General features: G+C 48.1%; 1 protein-coding gene and 1 pseudogene across 1 annotated transcript in view; one reads left to right on the forward strand and one right to left on the reverse strand.

Annotated features, from left to right (window-relative positions):
• The window catches only part of Tspan3 (tetraspanin 3), a 23,732-nt gene extending 22,092 nt beyond the window's left edge, over positions 1-1,640 (reverse strand). Inside the window, exon 1 of the mRNA XM_032909484.1 lies at positions 1,372-1,640. Within this exon, the coding sequence (XP_032765375.1) occupies positions 1,372-1,434 (63 nt within the window). The 5' untranslated portion in view covers positions 1,435-1,640. The remainder of the gene's footprint in view (positions 1-1,371) is intronic.
• On the forward strand, positions 1,433-11,047 carry LOC116908177 (annotated as a pseudogene).
• The last annotated feature ends 578 nt before the right edge of the window (positions 11,048-11,625 follow it).

The following is an 11,625-nucleotide window of genomic DNA, read 5'->3' on the forward strand; positions in this document are numbered from 1 at the left end:
TATGGGGAACATCTGTTCTAAATGGAAAATGAAATTTCAGGAATCCCAATGCCACACAGGTGATTTCAAGTAGTTCACTCTGAAGCCAATCGCCAGTTTCGCAGAAACAACCACTAGTACCCCGTTATCCTGAACATCCTTTTAAGCTACCAGCAGTCGGGACAAGAAAGGTTTCATTCTTTGTTAGAGGGGAGAGGAATGGGAAGACTTTCAGAATACATGTGCATACTTTCCGAGACAGGAGCTGAGTGGGAACCGGTGGGGGTGGGTGACGATACACTAAAGTACGCCCAGTGAAATTGTTCAGAGACTATCCTGGGCACTGTGGACCGAGAAAACTACCCAGGGCAAAATATTTGTAACAAAGCTGGGAAAAGGGAAACTTGATCCCAGTTTGATGACCCAAGGGTCAGTTGGGTCCCAAATCACCAGTAGTGTGCCCATAACTAATAATTTAGCAGAAAACACCCAACAGTGTGGGTTATACTGCAGTACACTACCAGACTTTTACTTAAAGTAGTAAAGAGGTTGAGCCCTGTTCTAATGTTAAGCTGTTTTGTGTTATTTTTTAAACAACAACAAAAAAGAAGTGATGGAAGACACGTTAATTTTCTTTTCCTGGTGCAAAGTCCTGAAGGATTCAAGGCAGAGGAGAGGGCCAAGTAACAACAGGTTAGTACAAAGTCCCTGGTGAGATAAGAGCCTGACTCAAGACAGGTCAGTTATAAGCACTTTCTTTAGGGTCGGGTTCCCTGAGCTCCTCCAAAAAGCAACCTTTTATAGAAGTGAATTCGTTACTTCAAAAATCTCCTGGCAGCTGATACATTTAAAAGGCTTTATAACCTCAGGCTACCCATCCCCACCATAGCGATTTGCTTGATCAAAGAAATGCGCTGCTATTTCAGACTGAATCCTTTCCGTTTTCTGGGCTGGTTACTAGCCAACCAACTCTATACAAAGAGCTCTAAGCCGAAATTCCTGGCCCAGGACTTGACCGGCGTCCCCACGTAGCTGCTACACGACCTGGGGACAGCCACTGGCTCAGCGACGACTCAGACAAAGACAGCGGACCCGACTCACTGGGCAGTGTCCCATTTCGGGCCTGGCGTCCCGACAGACTCAGCCCTAAGAGCAGAGCGCCGCGCAGGCTCTTGTCGCGGAGACCCGCGTAACCCTGGCACCGTGCCAGCGGGCCGGAGCCCCCGGAGACCTCCGGTCTGCACCGCCCTGGCCTCCATCGGGCCTCGGAAGGACCCCACCAAGGGTTCCAAGACCGCAAGGCCCGGGCGACCCTTCAGTGGCTCCTGCGCCCGCCTGGTCCCCACGCGCCACACAGAGGCCTCCCTCGGCCGGGGCTGCCCGCCAGCTCACCCAGAAGATGAGGTTGAGGAAGACCAGCACGGTCTTAGAGGAGGTGATGCCGCATTGGCCCATGGTGCCGACGGCCGGCGGAGGCCCGGCTGGGCGAGCGGAGCGGCGCTCACCGAGCGAGGAGGCAATGGCGCCGGCGGCTCCGCCGAGAACTGCTGGGCCTGAGCCGCGTTCCCGCAGACCCCCGCGCCGCCCCAGCAAGCACCTCGCAGCTGCGTGCAGCCCGCCGCAGGCCCCCTAGGCCGTTCCCAGGCAACCAAGTCCCGCGTCTGCGGTCGCTTCAGCCAATCATCGCCGCGGAAAACGAGGCGGCCTCGCCTCTTAAAGGAGCCGACGCCTCCGCGCCTTTTCTTCCGGCCTCTGACCGTCCTTGAGTGCAGAATCCTCTTCTGGGGAAATTCTGGTGGGGCAAACAGGAACCCCCTTTTATTGAGTTACTTTTACTAGACCAAATAATTGGCACACCACAGAACTCTGTTCTTTTAACTATTCTTCTCTAGAAAGGCCCACATCACATGGGGATTTTCGTGACTGCGTGATACCTAAGCAGCACCTCATCTAAATTGGGAAGAAATGCGGTGATTATGAAGAATTTAGTATGCCAGAAGCTGTGCTAGCTCTGATAAAAATCATCAGAAGGGAGAAAACACTGGCGCATTGGCAAGAGATGGTTGGGCAAGGTAGCCACCCTTTCAGCTCTATTCGGTAGTACATTTCGGATTGAGATTTGCAATTACAAATACATCTTTGTACATGTTGACATCTCGTGCTCTTTCCTTCAATCTTAGATGAATGGTAGCATTAGCAGCTTAAAAAAAAACTGTGTGTGTGTGTGTGTGTGCGTAATGCAAAGGTGTGTGTGTGTGTGTGTGTGTGTGTGTGTGTGTGCACCCACAAACATCCCATAGCACAGAGGTGAAGATCAGAAGACAATTTTGGTAGAGCGCTTGCCTAGGAAGCGCAAGGCCCTGGGTTCGATCCCCAGCTCCGAAAAAAAGAATAGGAAAAAAAAAAAAAAAAAAAAGAAGACTTTGGAAATCAGTTCTCTCCTTCCACCATGTGGGTCCCAGGTCATCATATTTGATCATCACTGAACTTGTATTCATTTCTTTTAACTATTACTTCATTCATGCCACCACCCCTCCCCCAGCTTCAGATGACTCTCAGACTAATTTTACTGGTAGGATAATTAAGGCTAAACTTTCCTACAGCCACACATAGAAGAGTGATCTAATGCAGAAGCCACCTCAGCCACACACACGACTGCCACAGTCCTCGTTCTTTGAACGCTGATCTTTTGTAATGGGGGCACAGCAGAAGATAGTCTCGTACCACAGGAGGGTACACCCTGAGGAAAGTACTCTGGGGAACGGTCAATATGAAGTGAGGAACAAATAGAGTGACCACTTGGAAAACAGCCCAGAGATAGAAATGGCCAGTTGCTGTGCTCTGGGGGGGGGGAGCCCACCAGGGAGCCTAATGTGCTGCTGGAGGCTAGCACAGAGAAACGAGTCAGCAAGGCAATGCCATCGGCTGTATGTGTGGTTTGTTGTGTCTGAGAAAGGGTTACTCTATGTAGCCCTCGCTGTCCTGGGCTCTCTATGTAGACCCGGCCCAGACCTCAGAGAGATCTGCCTGTCTCTGCTTGGATTTTTCTAAAAAAAAAAAAAATTTACTTATTTATATATGCATTAGGTGCTTTGTCTGCATGTGTGTCTGTGTGAGGGTGTCAGATCCCACAAACTGGAGTTACAGACAGTTGTGAGCTGCTATGTGGGTGCTGAGAATGAAACCTCTGGGAGAGCAGCCAGTGTTCTCAACTCTGAGCCCTGTTTCCAGCCCGCTATGCTGGGATTAAAGGCATGAGCCACTACACCTGGGTCCAAGCTGCGTATGAAGGAAGGATGCTGTAATCTCTGTGACATTATCTGATTGAAATTATTAAACTACCATGCTCGCTGCCCCATACGTGTCCTCGTTAAAATTTTAAAGCAGAAAAATCATGTGTCTCCAGTATACTTTGAAAGTCTGTGTCCTAGATGTCAACCATCCAAAACCTACGTCCTCTCTGCTTTCCTCCTCCCACTCCTCCTCCTTGCTTCAAACAACTCTGATGGGTTTTCCTCGTCCTCACTGCACCCCCTCCTACGTCTCCGGGGAGGGCCCATCTCTTCTCATTCCCACGACTGCGCTTCTGTCCTACCTGCTTCCCTGCATCATCTTCTTGCCCTCTGCCCCAGGAGAATCACCCAGGCTGTGCAGAAACACCTCATTAGACTCTGCAAGGGTGGGTGTCAGGGAATCCCTCACAGCTTAGGAGGACCACATGTAATTCTAATATACTGCTGGGTTGCAAAAACACTGTTCTAAGCTGGTAAGCACAGCAATAGCCCTCATTTTAGAAAAAAAAAAAAATCTCACTTAACGCTTGATTCTCCCACTCAGCCTCCCTCTCTGCCCTTCCTTCATGAAGTCCGTCCCCCAAAGTTCCTGAAAGACTCTTCCTGCACAGTGTTTCTGACTTCTCTGGGTGTAAGGTCACTTGAGACTCTGCCATTCAGGGGCAGGGGCAGATTCAGGTTGTACGAGTCTTACAGCACCCAGAAGACATCGGTGCAAGCAGAACACTGCCTGTAGCGAGTGACTAACATCTGGCTTCGTTGCCCATGCTTCCACTTGCTCTGCCCCACCACTGCCCCACCGTATCAAGGAAAGTGCCCTTGTTGGTTACCAGCGACGGATTATTCTCCTGTGAGGCAGCTGATTTGCCATGGGGTTCATCCTCAACAAAACCTTTCTCAAGATTGCTATGGTGGAAGTAATGGGTGGACAAGGCCCATAAGAAGTGAGTGGGTCTCTATGGGGCCTCTCTTTTGAGTATGTGATGGTGGTGGCTGGGATGGAGCCCAGCACTTCCCATATGCTGAATTCTGCCACTCCAGTCCTTATTTAGTTTTGAGACAAGGTCTCTCTAATTTACTCAGACAGGTCTTGAACTCGGCCTTTCTAGTAGCAGGGGTGACAGGATCCTGCCACTATGTCCAACTATCGGGAGGGATGAATGCCTGTCTACTAAGAGCGAGTTTTTGTCCCAAAGAGAAGCTGCGTGGCATTCCCTCTGAGGATGCTCACTAGCCCTTCCGTTTCCTGCTATGAGTTGGAGAGGCATGATGTCACGAAGATCAGTGGTCCTCAACCTGTGGTAGTGACTCCTTCAAGGGGTTGAATGACCATTCACTGGGGTCATCAAAGACCATCTGTATATCAGATATTCACAATATGATTCACAACAGTAGCAAAATTGCAGTTATTAAACAGCAAAAAAGAAACCAATTTTATGCTTGGGGGTCACCACAACATGAGGAATTTTATACAGAGGGGTCACAGCACTGGGAAAGGTGAGGCCACCTCAATAGATGAGACTGGGTGTATGTCCACCTCATCCTGGCCTCTCCAGCCTTTAGAACTGAGCCAAAACATACTATTTTCACCAGGTATGGTGGTAGGCCAGCCCTCACGCAGCCCTCACCAGGCAGATACAAGTGGATTTTTGTGAGTTCAAGGCCAGCATGGTCTATATAGCAAGCTTCAGACCAGCCAGGGCTCCACAGTGAGATGCTGCTTCAGAAAAGACTGAATCACACAAAAAAAACCCACTTGCTTTCCTGTATAAATTGCCCAGAGCTGGGTGTCCTGGGCCAGCCACAAATGTCTTAAGGAGGACATATCCTGGTGGAGAGCCCACACCACGCTCACCACAGAGCCCAGGTTCACAGTACCGCCCTTTCAGGAAGCACCATGGCCTCTCTGTGTAGTTAGGGAAGGCGTGGCATTGCTGCTGCTTGCCGGTGGTGATGGTGATGACTTGCCCAGAGATGCAGTGAGCACTAAGCTGTCTCATACAGGGTTCCTGGTACTCATGCTCCATGATCAGCAGTGTGCATGCCAAGCCCTGGCAGCACTGGACTCCATTGACCTCTCTGCTTTTGAAGCTTTCTCTCCTCCACTCTGTAAACCATCATTTCTTAGTTCTCTGGTTACTTCTCTAGCACCCCTCTTCCTCACAGCCCTTTCCCAAAGTTCAGGCTTAGGACTTGGCTTTCTCAACCTCCCCACCTCCCCCACAGTTCTCTGGATGTGGCTGTGACCAAAGCGTGGACTGTCCAGAATGAGTCCTGTCACATCAGAACTCCTTCCTCTCATCTCCTGTCCCTGTCACGACCGGCCACTGCTGCTCTCAGTGCATTAGCTGGCTTGCTCATTACATGTGCTGGTTTCCTATGCTGCTGACCCATGAGGTGGTGAGGCCTGGGCCAAGCCTCCCCCTCTCCCCAGCTTGCCATCCAAAGCAGGGATCCCACCCTAACTGTTGATTTAATTGAAATTGTGAACAGAGAGCTGCTGAACACAGAACAGGGACAGTGTGAAGGAGCAACTTGGCCCCGGACTCAGTACTTCTCAAATGGAGTCTCTCACTTCCCCTACAGTCTGCACCTCCAGCCCCAACTTGGGAGAACAGAGAGTGAGTGTGTGTCACTTCTTTAGTATGTTGCCTCAGTGAACGATATCCTTGGATCCCCGGCGTGTGAGATAAAATCCTTTCCCCTGAAAGTGAAAGCCGCCCCCATTATAAAAGCCATCTTTGCTTGCAATGATTATTGGTTTTTAGAGCAGCTGTGGAGTCTGTATTACACAGAGGCAGGTGTATGAAATGTCCCCAAAGCTTCCCTACACTGGAACATCCTTCCTGGTCCCCAGGACCTTCACTGTGTGTTTGGGGAAGCCCACACAAAGGCACCAGACTCTTAACCGCCTGAACACCCAGGAGTTGCTGAGTCAGGTGACCCTGCCCAAAAAGCTGACTTGGAGTGACAAAAAGACATACGGGTAGAAAATGTTTATTATGACAGTGTGGGCTTGAGAGACCCAACTGCAGCTCCTGACCGTCTCCTAACCAACTTGTCTCCGAGATCAGACCTTGCCTATCCTCTGCAGCTGAACTTCCTCTAGCTTCCAATACTCTGCAAGCTGCGGAGACTGCCTAGAGTACTTACCATAAACCCTCTGCCCGAGGCAGCCAGAGTCTGATTGTTTATAACCAAGATGTGATGACTGACTTTGGAAAATTCCAAAATGTGGAAGTAAAAACAAATCATCTACACTCAGAAAACAAAACATCTGCTAATGCTTTCTCACAGCCTTTTACCCTTTACGTATTCTAATATTGTTGTACTTATATAATTATATGAAAAATGTATGGTAACTAATGACCTGCCCTCTAATTTTATTAAGTGGCAAAAAATAGGCGAAGGGGAAACTTTTTTAGCCTTTTATTTTGTGTGTGTGTGTGTGTGTGTGTGTGTGAGAGAGAGAGAGAGAGGTGGTGGTAGGAGTGGGAGGGAGAGAGAGAGGGAGAGGGGGAGAGAGGAGAGAGAGAGGGAGAGGGGGAGAGAAGGAGAAGAGAGAGGACAAGAGTCAGTTCTTTCCCTTGTACCATGTGAATCTTAGGAATTGAACTCAGGTCACCAAGGTTAGAAGCTAGGTACTTAACCAGCTGAGCCTTCTGTAAGACCCTGGAGCTCTTTTAACATTGCGATACAATGTTGCAAAATTCCCTCTGAGCACTAGACAACAATCCATTTACAAGCGTTTTTAATAGGTAATGTTTAATGAGTTTGCTCTGCTGCTCTGTGCTGCAGCTCTCCCCAGCCCCACACTGGACATACTGATATAGCCAATTGCTGTCCACTACCCTGGAACTCGATGGAGGACTGAGCTGGCTTCTGGGAGTCCTCCATCCACTTGGCTGGAGTTTCTCTCTGAGGGTAATTTTTTGGGGCAGGTCACTTCCCAAGTCCTAAGTCCAGGCAGAGAAAATTGCATACTCAACTGATTTCACATTTTTGCCTGATTTAAATAATGGCATATATTCATTACAGAAAATGCGAGAATGCAGAAAAGGCTCCAATCAGTGATCACTGTTGTTAAAAACTTGGGATAGTTCCTAAAAATGATAGCTGAGAATACACTGATTGTTCCCAGTTTTTATGCATAGTTAACTGAGAAACGACCAATTTAGGGGGGAAAAAAAGACATGAAGAGGTGTTAGGGGTAATATCTGCTATTTGCATAATGTATTATTCTTTGCCAATTAAAAAATCCTAGTGGATTTGGGTTTAAGATGCAGAAAATCATTTCACTTATGTCTTGGCAGTGGAAGCGCCTATTGTGCTGCCCGTCACCACTCCGATCCTCCGGGGCTAGACAAAACCCTCTGCATTCAGCTATTTTCCTAGTTCAGGATCCCAAGTTCTTGAAATTCCTGTGCATCATTGGCAAGTGCCAAACACAATAGGAGTTGTTAGTGTCTTTTGTGCCATCAAACACGGTGCAGATGTGCCGAAGCGTGGAACGACTGCGTGGCTGGAGAAACACTTTTCCAGGAACTGAGAAACGAGCAGAGTGGAGAAGCAGCAGCGGAGGGATGACTCAGTGGGGTGGCAAAGAACACGAGTCCGCCTCAACCTGCCGAGACATGACTCTAGGTCCTGGCTCCTCAGCAAATTGTGTTGTGACGTTAGCTAAGTCACATTAAAGTTCCGGGGGCCCGATTTCCTCATCTGCAAAATGAGTAATATCATTTGCAAAACGTTTTCTTCAAATGGGAATGCGAGTGACTAGGGAGATTGCTCAGTGGGTAAAGTGCTTAATGCACAAACATCAAGAGCTGAATTCCATCCCCAAACCCATGTGAAAAAGCCGGGAGATGCAGGCAGAGACTGTGGGGCCCAGAGCTGGGCATCAGGAGACAGGAGGCCTGCTGGCAGCCAGTCTAGCCGAATTGGTGAGCTTCAGGTTGACAGAGAGACTACCTCAAAAATGAAGGTGAAGGGCTGGGGATTTAGCTCAGTGGTAGATTGCCTAGGAAGCGCAAGGCCCTGGTTCGGTCCCAGCTCTGAAAAAAAAGAACCAAAAAAAAAAAAAAAAAAAAAAAATGAAGGTGAAGCATGATTGAGGAACAAGCCCACGTTGATGTCCGGCCTCTAATGGCGGACGCTCACTCTCTAGTGTGCACACGTGGTCTTAGTTTTCTATTGTTTTGATAAAACAACATGACCCTAAACAACTTGGGGAGTGCCTTAGTTAGGGTTTCCGTTGCTGTGAAGAGACACCGCGGCTGAGGCAACTCTTATAAAGGAAAACATTTAATGGGGGCTGGCTTGCACGTTCTGAGGTTCAGTCCATTATTATCAAGGCAGGAAGCATGGCAGCGTCCAGGCAGGCACGGCTCTGGAGAAGGAAGTTAAAGTTTTACATCTTGTTCCCAAGGCAAACAGAAAACTGAATCTCTCAGGCAGTTAGGAGGTTCTCAAAGCCCACGCTCACAGTGACACACTCCCTTCAATAAGGCCACACCCACTTTAACAAGACCACACCCACTCCAACGAGGCCACACCTACTCTAACAAGGGCATACCTTCCAATGGTGCCACTCCCTGGGCAAACATGTTCAAACCACCACAGGAGGAAAGGGTGTATGTTAGTTTACAACCCTCCAGTCACATGTTATCACTGTGGGAATTCAGGCAGTAACTTGAGGCAGGAGTTGATGCAGAGGCCATGGAGGGGTGCTGCTTGCTGGCTTGCTCCTCCTGGCTTGCTCAGCCTGCTTTCTTACAGTATCTGGGACCATCAGCCTAGGGATGGCACAGCCAACAGTAAGCTGGGCCTACCCACATCAATCGTAAATCAGGAAACTGCACCACAGGCTTGCCCACAGGCCAATGTCATGGTGGCATTTTCTCAATTGAGGTCCCCCTGTTCCCAAACGATATAGCATGTGCCAAGTTTACATAAAACTACCCAGCACCCATGTGCACCCAGGACCTGTTATTCAACAGGGACACTGAGTCTGAGAAGTCTTTGTCAGAAATTTTCACTTACAATTTTTTCAGCAAAAAAAAAAAAAAAAAAAAAAAAAAAGCTTTACAACATGCGTTCAGAGAAGTATATAAACCGTGAGCCCACAGCTTGGTTTCTTTCCACTTTTTATTGATTCTTTGTAATTTCACATCATGCACCCCAAGTCCCACTTATCTCCCTGTCCCTTCATATCCAACTCCCACCCTTGCATGTACCCTCCCTCCCGAAAGAAAATAAAAACGCAAAACTAAAAGCAAACGAACGCTCCTCCTAACCAGCTCTATGCAATTGCTGGAGTATGTAGGCAGGGAAAGGCTGGAGGAAGGGGCTCATCTATGGAGACACAGGGGAGTCATCCCCAGTGCTTCCGCCTATGGTTGCTTTGAGGCTGCCCATTGCTCCGTAAGCCTAGTAAACTCGCTGGTTCCTCAGAGTGAAGTCTGGTGGGCTTGGGACGATTTTTTTTTTTTTTTACTGGAACTTCAGGAGGAGGGGTAGACATAGTTTTTTTGTCTCCTCCAGTGATGGAACCAGTTCAGTAGAGAAGCTGCTTGCCAGGCCTCAGAGACCCTCCAGTGTCCACCTCTCCACGGCAGCCATCACAGGTGCATGCCACTGCACCCAGCTTTTGACATGGGTCCTGGGGATGCGAACTCAAGTCCTCAGGCTAGTGTGGTCAGCGCTGACTCTCTAGAAATGAAATCAGTAGTGAGCCGTACACGTTCTCCTCTTCTGTGGTTAGTTTCCATTGTGTTAGGCCATTCACTTACACTTTGCGTGCAGAGGCCGTGTGCCTGCCCTTGTGAGTGTTCACATCCAGTTGTGTGACTACGTCACATCGAATGCTACAGATGAGGAACTGTGGGGTTGTGTCTGGTTTAGACCAACTGGAGAACTGATGGACATTCTGTGTCCTCCAACCATAAGCATGATATACTCTCCTAAAGTTAAGTCTTTTAAAACGTCTCTCAGTAGTGAAATGTATACACTTATACAATTTCCATTAGACTTATCCCTAGATACAAATTTTAAATTAAATACTAAAGCTGAGACCATTACAGTAACAAAAAGCTATAGTTATCTGGTTAGGAGAAATGCTGTTGCTTTTTATGTATAGAGTATTAAGAGCCAGTTGCTAAATTGTACTGATTTTAAATGTTTTTATGCTCTTTCTGTAGGTGGCCAGAGGTGACCTGTGGAGATGGTTCTCTTGACCCAGAGAACCCCACAAAATCATGCAAATCAAGAGCTTCAAACCGTCTGGATCACTTTAAGAACACCCAGGAAACTGCCCAGGCCATCAAGGGTATGCATATCCGCAAAGCCACCAAGCATCTGAAGGATGTCACTTTAAAGAAGCAGTGTGTGCCGTTCCTTTGGTATAATGGTGGAGTCGGTAGGTGTGCCCAGGCCAAACACTGGGGCTGGACACAGGGACAGTGGCTGAGAAAAGAGTGCTGAATTTTTGCTGCACATGCTTAAAAATGCAGAGTGATGCTGGACTTAAGGGTTTAGACGTAGATTCGCTGTCATTGAACACATCCAGGTGAACACGGCTCCTAAGATGCACAGACGAACCTACAGAGCTCACAACCCGTCCATGAGCTCCCCCTGCCACACTGAGATGCTCCTCACTGAGAAGGAACAGATTGTTCCAAAGCCAGAAGAGGAGGCTGCACAGAAGAAAGAGATATCCCAGAAGAAACCGAAGAAACAAAAACTCATGGAACGGGAATAAATTCAGAATAGAATAAAGGCAGATAAAGTTTTAAAAAAATTTAAAAAATGAAAGTTTTTATGCTGTTCTTAAAATTTTTTCCCTTAAAAAAAAATACAAAGAGACAAAGCTATCACTGGGCGATGTGATTGTGTGCATAGAAAATAAAACACTGGGCTGGAGAGATGGCTCAGCGGTTTAGAGCACTGACTGCTCTTCCACAGGTCCTGAGTTCAAATCCCAGCAACCACATGGTGGCTCACAACCATCAGTAAAGAGATCCGATGCCTTCTTCTGGTGTGTCTGAAGACAGCTACAGTGTACTTACATATAATAAATGAATAAATCTTTTAAAAAAAAAAAAAAAAAAGAAAATAAAACACTGAGGATGGTGAGAGTTCGGTCTCGAAGGCACCTTCTGCCAAGCATGAGATTCCCAGGACCCACGTGGAACAAGTTGCCCTCTGACCTACAAGTGTGCCGATGCACATTTATTATCTGGAGGACTTTACATAGATGCTGCCTTTAAAGCAGGGTGTGGTGGCGCAGGCCTGTGATCCCAGCACTTAGGAGAGGCAAGGCGGAGGCAAGAGAATCCCTGCCAGTCTGAGGCCA

Source organism: Rattus rattus, chromosome 8 (assembly GCF_011064425.1).
Source record: "Rattus rattus isolate New Zealand chromosome 8, Rrattus_CSIRO_v1, whole genome shotgun sequence".
Classification (NCBI taxonomy): Eukaryota; Metazoa; Chordata; class Mammalia; order Rodentia; family Muridae; genus Rattus; species Rattus rattus.